General features: G+C 31.5%; 1 protein-coding gene across 2 annotated transcripts; it reads left to right on the plus strand.

Annotated features, from left to right (window-relative positions):
* The first annotated feature begins 10,567 nt into the window (after positions 1-10,567).
* LOC125871137 (uncharacterized) lies at positions 10,568-17,555 on the plus strand. 2 transcript variants are annotated; one of them, XM_049551728.1, is made up of 13 exons: positions 10,568-10,915; positions 13,249-13,313; positions 13,401-13,473; positions 13,672-13,690; positions 14,311-14,430; positions 15,114-15,183; positions 15,481-15,524; positions 15,621-15,662; positions 15,860-15,919; positions 16,060-16,127; positions 16,739-16,796; positions 16,904-16,996; positions 17,462-17,555. In XM_049551728.1, exons 1-12 carry the CDS (start codon positions 10,620-10,622, stop codon positions 16,991-16,993), a joined length of 1,005 nt encoding a protein of 334 aa, XP_049407685.1. In that variant the 5' UTR covers positions 10,568-10,619; the 3' UTR covers positions 16,994-16,996; positions 17,462-17,555. The 2 variants fall into 2 exon arrangements, with proteins under 2 accessions (XP_049407685.1, XP_049407686.1); XM_049551729.1 differs by having other exon boundaries at positions 16,904-16,992; positions 17,076-17,555.
* The last annotated feature ends 1,493 nt before the right edge of the window (positions 17,556-19,048 follow it).

Here is a 19,048-nt window from a genome sequence, read left to right on the forward strand (position 1 = left end):
CAAATTATAAAATAAAGTTTTTATTCACGAGACCATGAAGTAGATTGATCTATGGTCCGTAGAATGAATCCCTGAATATGAGACAGTAACTATGTTTTATGAAATTTAATTCACGAGCTCAATTATTCACGGTCTGTGGTCTGATTCATGACCCATGGTTTGAGTTTGTGAAACTCATGTTAAAACATATGTTTCTGAAGTTTGATTCATGAGCCCTACGACCTATGGTCCGATTCACGATTCGTAGATTGTGTCCGTGAAACTCAAGCTTAGATTCTGAATATGATCCTTAGCTTGGAACTTTTTGAGGTGTAACAATATACGCATATTTCTTTGTTTTGGGTCAAGTCCCCAGGGAAGGATCCACATGGTGTCCGTCGGGTGCTCGAGCACCCATTAACCTCGTCTTGGAATTATATATTTATGTAGAAATTAAGAGGTATTTGTATAAAATTAACATACAGAACCCAATGAATAAATTATTTGATTGGCCCATTGGCTCTTGGGTGGATGCTTAAGGCTCTTTTAGTGTTGTTGAGCTTAAGTTCGAATCTCATTGTTAACATGTATTTTTTATATTTTTGACTCCACCACTTTCAGAGCACCCACAACCTTGAAATCCTATATCCGCCACTGCAAGTCCCGCACTATTCTCTCAAAAAATAAAGTTGAGAATATATATAATTATTTATAGATATGACATAAAAAACTTATATATTAATAAACGGTATGAAATGTATGGATTACATAGATTTTCATATAACGAAAATTAACTCATGTGACATTTTGTTGAATCCAACACATCAATAAGGTGCAAGTTCAGATATGTCTTCGTTACAAGTATATTCGCATCTGCAACATGTAGAACCATCTTCGCGTGACTTACACCAAAAATAATCAACATGACCAACTACTGCATCTTCACATGGTTTCCTACATTGACCTTCATGTTCATTAAGGGTGCAAATATTATTACCAATATCAATAGTGCAATCTTTTCCATATACCATTGGAACAATTCTCATATCTGCATTCACAAAAATTAAAATAAAATAACAAGTTAGAACAATAATATATTCAGTGTAATTCTACAAGTGGGATTTGGGGTATGCAGATCTACTACTACCTCGTAAAGATAGAGAGATTGTTTATGATATACAACTCGATTACATATCGAAATAGTTTGAAAAAGAAAATACTTATATAGTATAATAATTGAAAAATTGTAAAGTATATGTATATATAGATCTACCTAATGAAATAGCAAAGAGGACAAAAAATAAAGCAAGAAATTTTGCCATTTGCATTTTGCAAATACTTTTCTTTCTTCTTTTCTTTTTGGGTTGATGAACTCTTGAGTTGGGCTTCCTTTTTATACTCGTTTTTTTACAACAAGAACATTAATTTTTTTTTATATCTATTATTATAAAATAATTATTAGAATACTACATGGATATAAGAGAATTGACTAGATTTCACAATAAATGATTTTATCATTTATTATTAATATTAATATATTAAGAATCTGCAAATGTATTAATTATTGACTTTATAAACAAGCCAAAGATTGTTGTGATTAATTATTTTTTCAAAAAGTCCAAAGTTATCACGTGGGAGTAATTCATTATATTGTCTTTAGACTAGACTTTTATTTCAACAAACTATTAAATGTGACAAAATTTGATCAAATATATTTTTAAGCCGTTCAAAATACTTTAAATAATTATTATCAAAGAAAATATATATACTTTAACTCTCCAAATATTTGTCAAAACATATCAATTAATGTCACGATCCTGACTTATCGTGAGTGGCAGTCATATTAATCTTCGGTAGGAGAATCAACTGACTACTCGGACATAGTATAGTAAGCAATCAAAATAGGCAGTTCTAAAGATTTCTAAGCAGTATTTCAATAAATTAAAGGGACAAATTACTTAACTACACTCCTTTACTTACCTTAATATCCATTTATCCCTACTTATTTCAAAATTTTCAAAAATCCTTTATTTACCTATGTATCCCGCATGTATCACGTGCACAATGCTATGTATCCCGCTATGTGGAATGTATCAAACCTATGTATCCCGTGCACAACTCTATGTATCCCGTGTACAACGCTATGTATCCCGCTATGTGGAATGTATCAAACCTAATGTATCCCGTGCACAGCGCTATGTATCCCGCAAACATTATTTTTAAGGGATTTTTGGTAAATAGAAAACTAGAAGGGATAAGATGTTATTTAGTACTTATAATATGTGATTCCTATAATTTATACTAAATTAAATCAGATTTATAAATGAGAAAATTATAACCGTCAACAATACCGGAGGTAACCTCATAGAACTAAAAGTTGTAGTACAAAAATTTTAATTGTCTAAAATAAGGGGATACTCCCAAAACAAGGAAAACATGAGTTGAAAGAGTCGGAGTCCGAACAAATGGACTAAGAAGATAAAGAGGAATCCATAGCAGCCCGGAGGAAGTGACTCATCTTTGGATCCAGATAACGAAGGTCTCACAGTTGAGGTCGCGAACCAGCCGCCTAAATATGCTCTATACTCAACAAGGAAAGAGCAAGTGCAATATTAGTAGACAATCATCGGGTACTGATCATAGGATCATCGGTTAATTCCATTTATATGAGATTTTTCATCAAAGAGCATATATGTGGTCGAGTCGTAGAATTATCCAAAGTCATAAAAAGTATCTGAATTTAATTCCATGTAACTATATTTTATGTGTATATTTCTTAAAAATCGACATTAACCAGACTTTTAAAACTTATAAAAATCGATGGACAAGGTTGGTTGTCCCTCTATTTTAGCTGAATCTGTCCGTCCAAACTTTGAATACGAGGCACCAAAATCCTATGTAATTAAGCACATCAGTTTGGGTCAATATACTAACTATGTCCGTCAGTTTAGGCCGTCGTTTTTGAGCTATTTTTTTTTGACAAAAAATAGATCAAATATTCTTTTAAATAGTTCAAAATATTAGAAAGTGTTTGAAATCATTTTTATTGTGACATCCCTCCTTAAGATTAGAAGTCCCGGATCGACAAAACACATGAGAGATATTGAGTATATAAGTGAGCGGGTCTTACCAACTAGTGATACATTTTCATAGCGAAATCCAAATTATAAATTATTTTACTTATATAACGAGCAAAACTACTCATGATTTTAAATCATAAATTCGTCATTTAGATATTGAGTGATGAACTGAGAAATTTCGAATTTCTTCCATGATTCTTTTTCTCACACACAAGATAAAATTGAGAATATATATAAAGACAATAATTTTGAGATCAAAGACTTATATGTATTAATAATAAACGATACGAAAACAATAGATTACATAGATATTTTTGATACAACTAATTAAATCTAACAACATTTTGTCTTGCAACAATTTATGTTGTAGTCGTTGGCGCATGTATATGAACATTTACAATATGTAGTACCATTGTTGTGTAACTTGCACCATGCCTTATCGATAGGTTCAGTATATGTTATTGAACCACATGGGAGCATACATTCATCATCACTTGTGCAATTCGAATTAAATTTAAGATCATTACATACAAAAGTAAATCTTTCTCCATATACCATTGAAACAATTCTCATATCTGCAACATTAAAAAAAAAATAGAATAAGAACAATCGTAATAACATATCAGTGTAATTTTATAAGTGGTGTCTGAAGAGACGCAAAGTCATGTACACAACAGATCTTACCTTTACCTCGTAGAGATAAAGAGATTGTTTTCAACAGACTCTCGCTAGGTAAGTACATAAGTGGTGTCTGAAGAGGGTACACACAAGCCCTACCCCTACTTCATAGAGATAGAAAGGTTGTTTTAAACTGACCCTAGTGTAATTTCATAAGTGGTGTGAAAAGGGCACAAAATTCATGTACACATACCTTACCTCTTTACCTTGTAGAGATAAATAGGTTATTTTCGACAGACCCTCGCAAGAGTAATTTCATAAGTGGTGTTTCAAGAGGGTATGTAGTGTATACAGACCTTACCCTTATCCCCGTAGAGATAACGAGGTTGTTTTCGATAAACTCTCGCTAGTGTAATTTTATAAGTGGTGTCTGAAGAGGGTATTTAGTGTAAACAAACCCTTACATCTCGTAGAAATAAAGAGGTTGTTTTCGACAGAGCCTTACTAGTGTGATTTCATAAGCGGTGTCTGAAGAGGACACTAAGTGTACGTAGACCTCACCTTTACCTTATAGAGATAAAGAAGTCTCGCTGGTGTAATATCATAAGTGGTGTCTGAAGAGGGCACAAATCATGTATACAGACCTTACCTCCTACCTTGTAGAGATAGAGAAGTTGTTTGTGACAACAAATTAAACACTTGTTAGTGTAATTTCATTAGTGGTGTATGAAAAGGGTAAATAGTATAACATGCCTTACCCCTACCTCGTAAAGATAGAGAGGTTGTTTCCAACAAACCCTAGTGTAATTCATAGGTGGTGTCTGGAGAGGGAACACAATCATGTATACAGATCTTAAGAGATAGAGAGATTGTTTGTGACAGACCTTCGACTTAAAATAAAAGGAATACAAATAAATAATATAATTGAGATATACCTGATGCAATAGCTATAGCAAGGAGGACAAACAATAAACCAAGAAACTTTGCCATTTGAAATCTCCAATATTCTTCTTTTTCTTTTTTCCTTCTTTTTGGGTTGATGAACTCTTGACTTGGGCTTCCTTTTTATACATGATTTTGTACTACATTTTTGGTATATAATTATTATAGTTATTAAAATACTATATATGGATATAGGAGAAATAATGGATTTGGCTTTTGATGATTTTACCATTTACATATATAAGAATGTGCAAATAATTTGTTTTAATTATTGACTTATAAACAAGTCAAAGATTTTGTGACTTTAATTATTTTTTCAAAAAAGTCTGAAGTTATTTTGTGGAATATGGGATTGATTTTAGACTAGACTTTTATTACAACATATTATTAAATATATATATATATATATATATATATTGTGGCAAAAGATTAGATCTTTTTTTCTAAACAATTCAAAATATTTAGAGAGTATTTAAAATAGTTATGTTTCATAGAAAATATACTTTGACCCTCCAAATATTAATTGAAATGCATAAATTTAAACAAATGGGGTAATATTTTGAAGTTTTGTTTAAACAATTGAAGCAGAATATACTAGCATTAGAGTTTTACTATTTAAATCATTGCTTAAAGAGATCAAATGAGATGATCTCTTCTCTAATTAGTAGAAGAAGAAAAAAAAATGGTAAAAAACATTTAAATTATTATCTTTTTGTGAATTCCATATATTAACAGTTCATTATTTTATCTACCTATCTAAACTACTATCTTTTTGCAGGTTTCATATCTAAATTATCAAAAATATATATTAAAACACATATTGATATGTTGTGTTTTTTCTTACACATGTTTTTTATTTATTAAGAACAAATATTGGCCAGTTAAACATCAAAACGTATTTACATTTGAAACTTTACATATTTTATTTTCTGGTCACTATAATGATAGGGGCGGACCCACGTGGGTTCCAGTGGTTCACCCGAACCTCCTCGGCAAAAAATTACACTATATATATATAAGGTAAATTTTCTTTATTTCCGTAGATATATATATATATATATATATATATATTTTTTTTTTTTTTTTTTTTTTGAACCCCCTCAATGACAAGGAGAAGCTGATAGCGCAGTGGCAAATTCCCTTGAAATTAAGTTTCATGTCACCAGTTTGAGTTCTTGTGATAGCATTTTATTTTTTCCTATTTTAGTTTCAGTTATGTTTTTCACGTTTTTTTTAGTTTTTTTTTTGTGCTAAAAGTGGGATTTTAAACCCAAAAGAATTCAAGGGTCCCATTTCTAAAGGCTTATTTACACGTTTATACTTTTATTTTTCGAACCCCCTAAACGAAAATGCTAGGTCCGCCACTAATAATGATGACAATATTCATAACAAATCTAACAATAATCTCTCCTCTTTTTTTTTTGGTTAGTTTGCTCTCTCAAACAAATCATTTAAAACAGAGATTTTGTTTGTCATGAAGAAATAGCTTGTCTAAGTAATTATAAGGTAACTTTCACTTTTTTCGCATTGAGAATTTAAATTTGATGAATTCGATCTTTACAGTCTTCTTATAGCTTTTTGATTCATTGTACTTCAATATTTAGAAGTTTAAATCAAACATTTGTTGAAAATAAAGTGTGATTATGTATCCATATTATGTTCTACATTGAAAATATTGAATTTATATCATGAATTCAATATATACGAGTTGCATATATTCCTAAATTCCTATATATGAGTTTTTTAAATTCACGTAAACTTGTCTCAAAAAGTCAGTTACACGTTTAAACTATCATGACGATTTATTACACATTTTTACCACTCAAATTATTCTATGTGCATCTTTTTTGTGAGGGAATATATGTATATTTCTTTCATTATTTTCAATTATTCGTTTTGGATCAAGCCTTGTACTATTTTCTCCAAAATAAAGTTGAGAATATATTAGCTATTTATTTGAAGACATCATTTTGAGATCAAACGTTTATATATTGATGAACGGTATACGAAAACTATACATTACATAGATTTTCATATAACTAATAACTCATACAATATTTTCTTGAATCCAAAACATCAATAAGATGCACGTTCAGATGTTGTTGCAATCTTCAATTGTTCAAATGACTATAAAGAGGATAAAAAATAAAGCACGAAACTTTGCCATTTGCAAATATTAATTTTTAATTTGAAAGCTACAATACTTTTTTTTGGGTTGATGAACTCTTGATTTGGGCTTCCTTTTTATACTTTTTTATTTGACAACAAGAAAACTACATTTTTGGTATTTTATTTATTAAAGTACTATATGTAGAAGGATTAAAAGGATTTCACATTTGATTATTTTACCATTTTAGACTAAATAATTTTATTGTAACAAATTACTAGCATTAGAGTTTTACTAGTTAAAATCATTGCTTAAAGAGATGAGATGATCTCTTCTCTAGTTAGAAGTAGAAAAAAAAAATGTTAACGACAAAAAAATATATCTAAATTATCATTTTTTCGAGAATTTCTTATCTCAATTGTTCATTGTTCTATTTATTTATCTAAACTATCACCTTTTGCGAGTTTCATATTCAACTATCATCACTTCTTCTTTTTTAAATTAAAATATGCCTTGATATATTGAGTTAGTCTACACACACTTGTTATCGAATTTACCATCAAAATGTGTTTTCATTTGAAACTTCACATATATTGTTTTCTGGCCTAAAAAAAATGATAATATTCATAGAAAATCTAACATTTTTTTTCTTTCCTTTTTTTTTTTTTTGGTTAATTTACTCTCCCAAATAAGTGCATATGGGATGACTTAATATTATATTTAAACAAAATATTTTTTTTGTCATGAAGAAATTGGTTGACCAAGTACAAGAAAGAACTTACATAGCTTTCATTTTTCTTCTCATTTAGAATTTAAATTCAATTAATTTGGTTTTGACGTTTAAATTCCTCTTAAAAGATTTTAATTCATTGTACGTAAAAAAGTATTCATTGAATTTATTGAATCTGCAAATAATTGTATTAATTATAATAACTTTATAAACAAGTCTAAGATTTTTGTGACTTAAATCAAATATGTCCAAAGTTATCCTATGGAATGTGGGATCAATTCATGAATCGTCTTTAGATTAAATTTTTATTGCAACAAATTATAAAAAATAATAATTATTATTTTTGACAAAAGAATAGATCAAATAAGCTACTCTAAAAGAACATGATCAAGAATCAAGAACACAAAATTGTTGAATAATGGTTATTATATTCCCAAAAACAAGTGATGTGGAATTTTACGGGTGGGTAATTTTGAAGGAGTAGATTTGGGTAAGAAATTTTTAATTAGTTCAAGTTAATTTTAGGAAAGTCGATAAGATAGTGACACGTCATAAATGGAGTTGGTAATTGAGGTTAATTATTGGGCCGTCAAAAGATTGACGTCAGGAGTATTTAGGATCGGTAGATAGAGATGAAGGGTGATTTTATATAAATTCACATAGTTAAGAAATATTTTAAACCTTTTTCCGTATTTTAAAATAATTGTTGTAAAAAAAAATATCTTTTAACTCTCCAAATATTAATTAAGACGTATAAATTAAATAAATAAAGTAATATTTTCAGAGAATTATAATGCTTATTACCGGCATTAGAATTCTACTATTTAATATCATTGCTTAAATAGATGAGATAATCTCTTCTCTAATTAGAAATAGAAAAAATAGTAATAGTAGAGTACATTTTTTTAATTACTAGTCTGGTAGTTACTATCCTAATAATTATTATCCTAATAATTACACAAATTCCAATTATGTGGTGACTTTCCAAACAGACCCTAAGTGATAACAACAATAAAACCTTTGATTTGAAACAATCTTTACCTTATAAATAATTTTTAGATATTAATTAAGGCAAAAGGTCCATTTTTTTTTTTATCACACTATAATAATTATATTTTCTTACTTTTAAAAGTTTTTTAAAAAATATATCTTTCATGATTCAATACTCTCAACATATGTGTATCCAACAAATATTTTGTTCTCATTTTCCAAACAAAAATCCAATTTATAAATTCTTTTACATAATAATCAAGTCAAGGAATATGTTGTTTTGTTATCTCTTTCACACATATAGCTATTTGGAGACATCATTTTGAGATTAAAGACTTATACATTTATAGATTATACAAAAATTACAGATTACATTTTTCTTTTACAACAATTTTTGGTATCGTGTGTATACAGACATTTACAAAATGAAGTATCATTTTTGTGTAACTTGCACATCGCCTTATCAATAAGATAGACATATACATCTCCCATGCATGGTAGCTTACATTGCTTATCAGATTTGCAATTATAATCAAATTCAACATGACAATGTAATGTTGGAATTGTTCCATATACCATTGGAATAATTCTTATATCTACATTCACAAAAATTAAAATAAGAATAATAACAACAACAATAACGATAATAACATATGTATGTAGTTTCATAAGTGGTGTCTGAACTCTAAAAGGGACAAAATATACGTAGATCTTACCCCTACCTCATAAAGATAGAAAAATTATTTACAGCACATGCTCAACTTAAAATAAAGCATATCCAATCGATTTGGAAAAAAATAATTATATATATATACCTGATGCAAGAGCAAAGAGGACACAAAGTAAACCAAGAAACTTTGCCATTTAAAATCTACAACTCTTTTTCTTCTTCTTTTTGGGTTGATGAACTCTTGATTGGGCTTCATTTTTATAGGAGATATATATATGGATATAGGAGAATTAAATAGATTTCACAATATATGATTTTATCATTTATTGATATATAATCTACAAATAATTATATTAATTATTAGCTTTATAAACAAGTCTAAAAATTTTGTGACTTAAGTTATTTTTTCAAAGTTCAAAATTATCCTGTGAATGTGGGATTAATTCATGGATTGTCGTTAGACTAAACTCTTATGGCAACAAATTATTAAAAAAATAAAAATTTAACTCTTCAAATATTAATTAAGACATATAAATAAAATGAATGGAGTAATATTTTGAGATTTTGTTTGAACAATTAAAGCAATCACGAATATAATCCAAATTACTAGCATTAAAATTTTACTATTTATGATCATGTTACTCTTATATTAGAAAAGGCGTGTTTCAACATGCATGTTTCATAGCTCTAAAGGTATTTTGGTCTTTTCAGTTCTCCATTATAACTACGAATTTTTTTGCTGTGTTTTCAATTTACACGTCACTCTGTATCTATCTTCATCAATTTATATTCCACTGTTCTGTGCACATCAAAGGTCTTCTTCTTTCTTCGACATTCTATCCAGGTAAGGCTCCTCCATGTTTTGTTGAGCTTTTTGTATCATATTTATTTTCCTCAAAATTAAAGTTAAAAAATGTTTCCCAATTTTATCTTTCTTTGACCAAATTTGATTTGGGTATGTTAATATTTCCTTCTTTTTTAAGTAATGAGATAATCTCTAATTAGAAGTCGAAAAAATAGTAATGGTATTTTGAGTACACTTCTTTATTAAGTGATGACAAACGTTAGAACTAAGTCCGATTTTTTTTTTTTTTAAAAAAAGAATTAATTTTGAGATATAATTAAGTATATACGACCTTCAATTATTAAAGTAATGTACTTTTAATCTCTTTTACTTGCGATAAATTAATAACTACGATATATAGTATTTAATTATTGATGTCAATTTTGTACTAATATTAATCAATATGTACGTATGGTTCAATTATCTACCTAAATTATTACTTTTTCGCGAATTTCATATATCAACTATCATAAATGGATTGCTAATTGAAGGTTCGATATGTTTAGTTAGAAATTATATAGATTAATGCATTAATTTAATAATAGTTGAGGGACTAAAAATAAAATCCCTAAAAATAAATATAAACCACTTAACAGAATTACCTGTTCCATTTTCCGCCACACCAAACAGATACCACTACTGAGCTTCGCCGGAAAACCATGACTGGAGTTCTCAACGTTTCGCCGGCGCCAATTTTCCGGCCAGTTTCTGCTCACAAACTCTCTAGAAACAACAGAGTTTTGTTTGTAAAGTCAATGGCGCAATCTTCAGACAGTTCTAATGGTTCCACTTCTCTGAGCACCAAAGAGGAACCTAATTCTTCATTTTCGCCGCCGCCGAACTTCAAACCACCGAAACCTAAGCCATTTACACCGAGAGGTGATAAGATTTTGGACATATTGGGTGCTTCTCTTGCTTTGATTTTTCGCCTTGGTACTGGTGCTCTTGTTTCTGGGTATGCTACTTCATTCATTTTAATTTCATGTTTAATCACCTCAATTTAGCTAAAATTTGATTATGTGTTTGTAAATTAGTCTAATTATGATGAATTATCTGAATATAAATGGATACAGAGGATTCTACTAGCTGGCCCGAACTAATTTGGGATTGAGGTTAGCTGATCTAGTGATTGATTGATTTTGTTGGAATAATTGTATAGCATTGGTTTCCTAATTGTTGTAGTATTTGTGAATTGGAAAATGGAAAAGTGTTTCCAGAAATGGAATGAGTTGTGCACTCAGGGTGAGGCCTAATGGTCAAGTAGGTTGGGAACTATGTCGTCGTAGGTTCAATCTCAGCACAGGAAAAAGCATTAGGTAATATCTTCCCATCTATCCAAGGATGTGGATAGATTTATCCGGTACTTGTGCTAGTGGAAGGTAACAATAATATTAGGTACTCTGTGGAATTAGTTAGAGTGTGAAAGTTGGCTAGACACCACGGTTATTAGGGTTATTACTCTTGTTTTGTTGAGAATTATAAGCAATGTCAACATATTCTTCTGGATGCTTTTAATTTAGTTCAAGTTTGAAGAACAAAACATCAGGAGCTAAGTAGTTGGAAAGTACTAGTTTTGATTTGATACGAAGTTGTGGTTTTGCATTTAGTATTATAGTTATTTTAAGTTTTGTGACTCGACTTACAGCTCTAAGGACTCTGTCTAGTGACCAATGGTTGACCTGTGTGTTAGGGCAAGGAGATGGTGAGCTTAGTCCTAGGGGGTCTCAATGGATGAGAACTTGCCCAAGAATAACAGGTAAACCAATACAGGCAAGCTTTAATATAATATTTTGTTTAGTGATCCCAGTTTCTTGCAAGAACTTATCGTACTTTTGGGCAACTAAACTCCAACTGACTAGCTTCTACAAAAGAATGCCCTCTATAACTTTAGGATGAGAATATGAGTCTCTCAGTTCAGTTATTTGTACTTCAGCCAGGCAGTAACTTCTTCCTAATAACCCCTTGATTTGACTTCTTTATGAAGAAGAAGCATGTCCAGTATACAAAATCTGCTTACTAATGCAAGAGGAGGACACAACCTAGTAAAGAAAGATAATAATCAGCTTTTGTGATGGACATTTTTAAATAAAGTTCTCTGAAATGGCATTTAATGAGTTCTACTTTTCAATTATACGTACCATCAGGCAGCCAGGAATTGCAATAAAATACTCCTTTTCTTTTAAATTTTCTCCAAGAGTAACATGTTCATCCCAGCGTAAAACCAATTTGCTGGAATGGAGCAGCCAGGTATCTGTATTGAGCACTATTGATTTTGGTATGTTATAACTTATTATGGTCGGCAATAAACAGATCGTTGGCATGAGAACAGTAAAGGATGAGATGCCCATTTTTATGCCAAAAAAAAACTCACGAACATGAAAACTGAAGGAACAATTCTTGTAATCATAGTGTCCAAGATGGATTGTTCTATGAGGAAATCAAATTGAGCAGGAGTATTTGGGTAACTTAGAAGTAATGTGACATGGGCAGATCAACAGTCTTCTACCTTATTATATTTTTTGTGCAGAACAATCAGTGATAGGTTAAGGATCCCAGGATCTCATTAATATGTGACCTTTCATAGTAATTGTGAAACATTTTATCTTAACAAACTTAATAAAACACATCAGCTAATCAAGACTGAGATATGGCCTGAGTAGAGGTACTGGTAGTTCATAGCATGAGTGTAGGATGTCTGGTGGAATTTTCAGCGACAAGCATACTATTTTTAGAGTTAATAAGAATTTGACATTTGGTCCCTTTTTCTGTACTTATTGAGGGCAATACATGGGATGTCATTTCTAAATTATTTGCAGAAGATGAAAACCAAAAGTAAGTAGATAACCAGAGAAGGTTCTATTTTCAATTCATAGCGATGCAGCTGGTAGGGTATTTATAGCTTGATTGAGAAGTAAAATGCAATATGCTTTTATGTGGTAAAAGTAATTGCGATAAATGAAGAAGTACATGTACAGTGCAATGATGTTTTTTATCTAAAGTTCAACTTCAATTTAGTTGTACGAGACAATGCAAGGGGTAACTTCAAGATGTACAAAATCTAAGTTAGAGTGTCTAGTTGTCTTCAATACGTGACGTACATAGTTATTCATGATATGATTTGCATGGAATCCAGAATGCCACTTGTTGTAACATTTCAGTCTTAGGAATGATGAGTTGAAGCTTATCTACATCTTTCTTTTGGGTTTTCTAAAAGAGCTTTGTATTAGTTCTTCTGAAATACAGATGTTGATAATATATAGGATACCCATTCTTTATGTACTACTGCAGGTATTCAGCATCTTTTGTCCCCAAAAATGAGGTTCCATCTGATCAGTATGCACTTGAAATTGCTGGTAGTTATTATTCTCATCCACCTTTAGTTTGAACTTCAGAGTATGAGTCTTGGGTGATGCTTTTCTGACACGAGATGTTTATAATAGGCTTCAAGGTGAAGGAGAGTTCAAATATAGGTCCTCGACCTGAGAAGCCAATCGAGATATATGAGTTTGAAAGGTATTTTTGCTGGGGAAGTGTTTTAATGCCCACTATTACATTCCACTGTCAGAATCTGTTTATTACAAATTTATGCTTCTTATCCATTTATTTTTTCCTATTTCCTATCCAAGTTTTGGACATATTGATATTGTAGACGTAATTCACCTGTTTCCTCTCTTACATTGCCTGGCATGGAACATGTGGGGATTTCTTCAGCTGCCCGTTTTGTAGGAAGGTAACTGCAGATGCATTTTCTCTTTCTTTCTCATTCTGGTTGAGGTTCATAGTTATAATCTACTCTTCTTCTTTATTTTAAACTGGTAACATATGTATGTACAAAAAACCCAAGAACCCTACCGTGCAAAAAGGAATTTACAGAGAGCCAATCAAATTTATCAAGGAGTCTGTCTCCTTTATTCTACTATCTTAACACCAAAAATAGAACACCATAATACAACTGATCTACTGCTGTTATGTGAATTAAAGCTGGAATTGACACCTTTATTTTCCAGTTTCAAAAAAAGAAGAAGCTGGAATTCCATTACTGTTACAAAGCATCTCCAATGCTCCTTCATATGGAGTTCTTTCAATTATTAAGATGGTTGATAGTGAAAGTTTACACTAATGTCTGTAGAACTACTTTTAAAAAATGTGTAGAACTATTATATTTATTCTTTCAGCTTTGGTTAGCCTACTAACTCTATGGAGTTCTAGAAAAAGAAAAAAGAATCTTGTGACGTTTTTCTTCATCAGCCTAGACCATCTTTTCTTTGAATATTATACAGATTGAACTACTCATTTGATCTTTTTCCTTTCCTTTTTTTCCAGATTGTTAAAGATGTCAATTTGTTGCAGGTTAGGGAAATAGTGGCTATTTTAGATCTTGATGTCCTCTATTATCCTTGCCCAAGAAATGGTCCGAATTTCCGTCCCAAGGTTGGTCAGATGGGTGGAAAGCAGCAGTTCCCCTATATGGTTAGATAACTTCTCTCCTACTGCTCACTGTAGATAAAACAAAACAGTCACAAGCTCTTATGACCACAAACCTTTTACATGCTTTAAAATAAAATAGTATGGCCACTTGTAACCTGCATCATCATTTTTAAAAGTTCTCTTAAAACTCACTTAAATTTTATATTTCAAAATGTTCTCTTCTTGTATTCTCTTGATAACGTGCGACTGTGAGTCAAGAGAAGGATCATGTCAATAATTATGTTGAGACAAAAACAAAGCTGTGAGGAAGACAATCTTCACTGAAGTGATTGTTTGTTTACATGCTTCTTTTTCCTTCAGAAACCCTCAACCACTATGTTATTGAATGTAATTGAAGAGCACAAGGTGTAGTTCACCTGCCAACTAAGAAACTTTTTCTGATTGATACTTCGGAATAATTTACTAAAAGTTCTTTTGAAAACTATGTTCTACTAACACAATTATTTGATGGCTCAGATTGCTTAAAACACGCTTAAGTAGTTTGGTCGGACACTGATGTCTCGGTTGCATTTTCTTTTTGCTCACTCTGAAATGCGAAAATGACTAGCTATGCTGTAACTCCACTGAACTTAGCTTCTTTAAACTAATCCAGTTGTTTTATTCTATTCATTGATCTGGTCTATTACAACATTATGGCATCTAATTTTTGTGTTACTCTACTGCAGGTTGATCCAAACACTGGAGTTTCCATGTATGAATCAGATGAGATTATCAAGTACTTGGTAGGAAAATATGGTATGCTGCAATGGCCAACTTATATTGAAAAGCTATTTAAATTGTACTTCTTAATGTTACTATTGTAACTTGTTCATACAACTTCAAGTTATATACTGGTGTCCATATAGTTTTTTATTCTGTAAAAAAAGGAAAGCAACATTTAGATTTTCGATTCGCATGAATCGCAGTTGATTCCAAATGACCCATTTAAGAAATTGTTTGGTTTGATACACATTGATTTTGTACTACTTTTCTATCTTTTTGGTAAAACTCTTTCTTAGTGAGTGCATCAATTCTGTTGGTTTCCTTGCGCAGGTGATGGAAATGTCCCACTTATGTTGTCCCTTGGTCTTTTCACTGTAAGCTACAAACATTGGTCATCAATGAGTTAGAGTTATTAGATATATCATTTAATAGATGTACAATTTATTGAATTTTGGATATTGTCATCTCAGACACTTACTGCAGGCTTTGCCATGATTGGTCGAATGGGGAAGGTATAGGCTTTTCGCTCTCTGCTAATAAGTTTATGGGTTTTGATGCTACAACTTCTTCTCCATAATCCTCAAGTTAAAAGACTTCCAATGCGCATAATTTCATTCAAAGTTAAGATTTCTGTATATAGATACGGTTGTCAGAAAACTATTAATATTGAGAACAGGACAAATAGATGATCTTTTTGTGACTTTTCCAGGGGTCTTCTTATAAGCCATCTAAACTGCCTCCCAAGCCGCTTGAGTTATGGGCATACGAGGTTAGACTCTGTTTTTTGCTTTCAGTTTTGGTTTAAATGAATCTAAATTAATAATTCTATCAGATTTCTAATTCAATCATTATGTTAAAAGAATTTTTGCTGAATTACACGGCTTACTTGCACTCGTGTCATTCTTTCAGCCTTCTCCATTTTGCAAAGTTGTACGTGAGGTACTTGTAGAACTAGAGCTACCCCACATACTTCACAGGTACATGTTACTACGAAATGGATGATGAACAAAACCAATGCACTGTGCAATATAGGATGCTGTTGGCACTATGATAAGCTGAATAAATTAGAATGTTATCTGTGAGAATACCATCAACAATTAAAGTTACCTATTTCAAAAAAAAGAATACCATCAACAATTAAATATGTTTTCTATGAAGTCTTCTATTAGTTCATACATTTGATTTAAGTAGGTTCCATGCAAAGGATTTAACATAGAGCTAATTGACATTCATTAGAAGGGTTGAACAGAGTTCCCTCCTCTTACCCAAACTGAAGAGAATCTGAATGCATTTAGTTCACTTGTCTTTTGAATTGTTGATTTATCTCAAAAGTATACTTTGCCACTGGTTTCAAGAATGAAGTTCCTCTTAGCTGGTTTTGGAGAGGGGTTTAAAGAAATTTAATAGATGATATTTATAGCTGGTGTGGAGCTTCACTAATTGCATTTCATTTCCAAGAGGACTATTTTGATCAACAAGATGCTTCTATTATTTTTCATGACTTATTTAAAATAAGATAAAGTTGACATGTCCATTCCATTTCACTCCTTTTAATTTTCTCTGAACGGACTAAAACCAAATGGTGCAGTTGTGCTCGTGGTAGCCCCAAACGCCAAGTATTATATGAGAGAGTTGGTCATTTCCAGGTTTTTCCTTGCTTTATGTTACTCTACCTTTTGGATATCTGTTAAGTGTTACACACATTCCCACAAGAAATGTGGAAAACTTAATAATGACTCTTGTCTGTCTCTAGGTCCCATACTTAGAAGATCCAAATACTGGAGTCCAGATGTTTGAAAGTGCAGATATTGTGGAATACATACAGGCAACTTATGCTCGTTAAGATGTGAGGCCTTTTCCTTTTTTCTATAGTTTAATTTCTCTCTGTAACAAGCGGTCAAATTTGTCTGAGCTGCTTTCTTTCTAGATAATTTCACAGGAGAATACCTGCTATGAGGCTCAAAGTTACTTCTCTTATAAATGAACTGAAGATAAATTTTTATATGGAGATAAGTATATAAAAGGAAAGATGTTCTGGAGTACACTGATGTTCCATCTACGTCCTCATCAAATCTGTGTTTCAGTCTGTAAAAGTAAATGGCTTTGACACAGTCCAAAAGATTGGTCTATGTTACTTAAAGCCAACAGGGAATTTCATCCATTGCCCACTATTCACATTATTATTAATTCAATATGTTATTATTTCATGTCATGTTGTTTGTATTAACAGTCAACTTCAGTTAAATATTTTGTGTTAGACCATAGCTTGGCTATATAGGTGATTAACACTGTAAATATGTACTCTCCAGAGAAAAAATTATGGTTCACAATAAAGGGATTTGCTATGTATGACTTGTATATCAAGTCCAACAAACTGTGAGCAGCCTTTGGTGTTTATATTTTTCTGCAACTCGTTGACTTATAATATCAATTACGAGTGGTGCTAACGAGATGTTATGGTTAATTCTCCCATTATTGGCTAATTCAACTTCTTAAATTGTTAAAGCTTATTCTGGAGTAACATGCCTTATAAACCACTTCATCACCCTTCCATTTGCAAGGTATAGCAGGTATGGCCATCAGGTCTGTCATCCTCAAGTTTCTCTCCTTCATGTTCTTAGTTCGTCTCTTGATTACAATCAGCTGAGATATGTCCATGAATTGTAATTATTCTACCTAACTGATGCAACATGTATTTTTGTGTTCTGTAATTCTCTTGACCGTTTATGTGCTCCATCTACTTTATTCATCTTTTGGTGCCTACCTATACTTGAAGGAAAATGAAGAGATTCTTCGTAAGTATAAGACTAATACTATATCAAGAACAGGCAAATAACTTCTTTTCCACTGTGTCTTTTCTCTGATTGATACAGATTCCTTGTGAAAATCACTGTCTATCTCACTTACCAAAGCACTACTTTTCTGTAGTGCACCATAGTATTATTTTTTGTGAAGGAATATACATTTAGTGTGTTTGAAACATAGGATGATGAGCTGGTGAACAAGGAATAGTAGAGGATGATAAAGTTAGAAAGCATTATAATATTTTGGCTAAATGCCTAGATAGCCCCTTAAACTTGGCACGATTTGTAAGTTAGACACTTTAACTTAGCATGTGACCAGACAGACACCTCTACTTGACAGAAGTGTGTCTAAATGAACACCTCACCGTAGCACTACTTATTCACCTCCTGGTGCCTAGTGCCTACTGCCTACCTATAATTGAAGGACAATGAAGAGATTCTCAAGTATATGAGACTCAAAATTTCATCAAGAACAAGCAAAGAACTTCTTGCAGTGTGTCTTGTCTCTGATTGATAGGGACTCCTGATAGGATAATAAATTGGTGAACAAGGAATATTATAGGATGATAAAGTTGGAGAACATTATGCTATTCTTCACAATCCTTTTAGTTTTGAGTTCTTATTACAAGACAGTCTGTCCCTGGAATAATCAAGGACTGCACCTTGCTTTGAGATGGGGGCTAAAATATTACTCCCTCTGTCCCAATTTGTGTTTCATACTTCTCTTTTTTAGTTTGTTCCAAAAAGAATGCCATACTTCCTTAATTAGAAACAATTTAACTTTAAACTTGTCATTTTACTCTTAAAGTGATTAGTAATAGTCACACAAATGTTTATGGCTTGTTTTGGACCACAAGTTTCTAAAGTCCTTTCTTTCTTTAAACGCCGTAACCAGTCACACAATACCACCTAAATTAGGACCCATGGAGTATCAAATTTGATTGGGAATTCCTAATGTCTTTTTGAAGCTCAGAAGAAAAGAAATCAATAGTAGCCATTTATTGTGGAAGTTGGGTATTAGCATGTTCTGTGGTCCAGTGACAGGCTTCCTCCACTTTCACAATTCATATACTCTTGCTACTTTGAAGCATAGT

Source organism: Solanum stenotomum, chromosome 7 (assembly GCF_019186545.1).
Source record: "Solanum stenotomum isolate F172 chromosome 7, ASM1918654v1, whole genome shotgun sequence".
Lineage (NCBI taxonomy): Eukaryota > Viridiplantae > Streptophyta > Magnoliopsida > Solanales > Solanaceae > Solanum > Solanum stenotomum.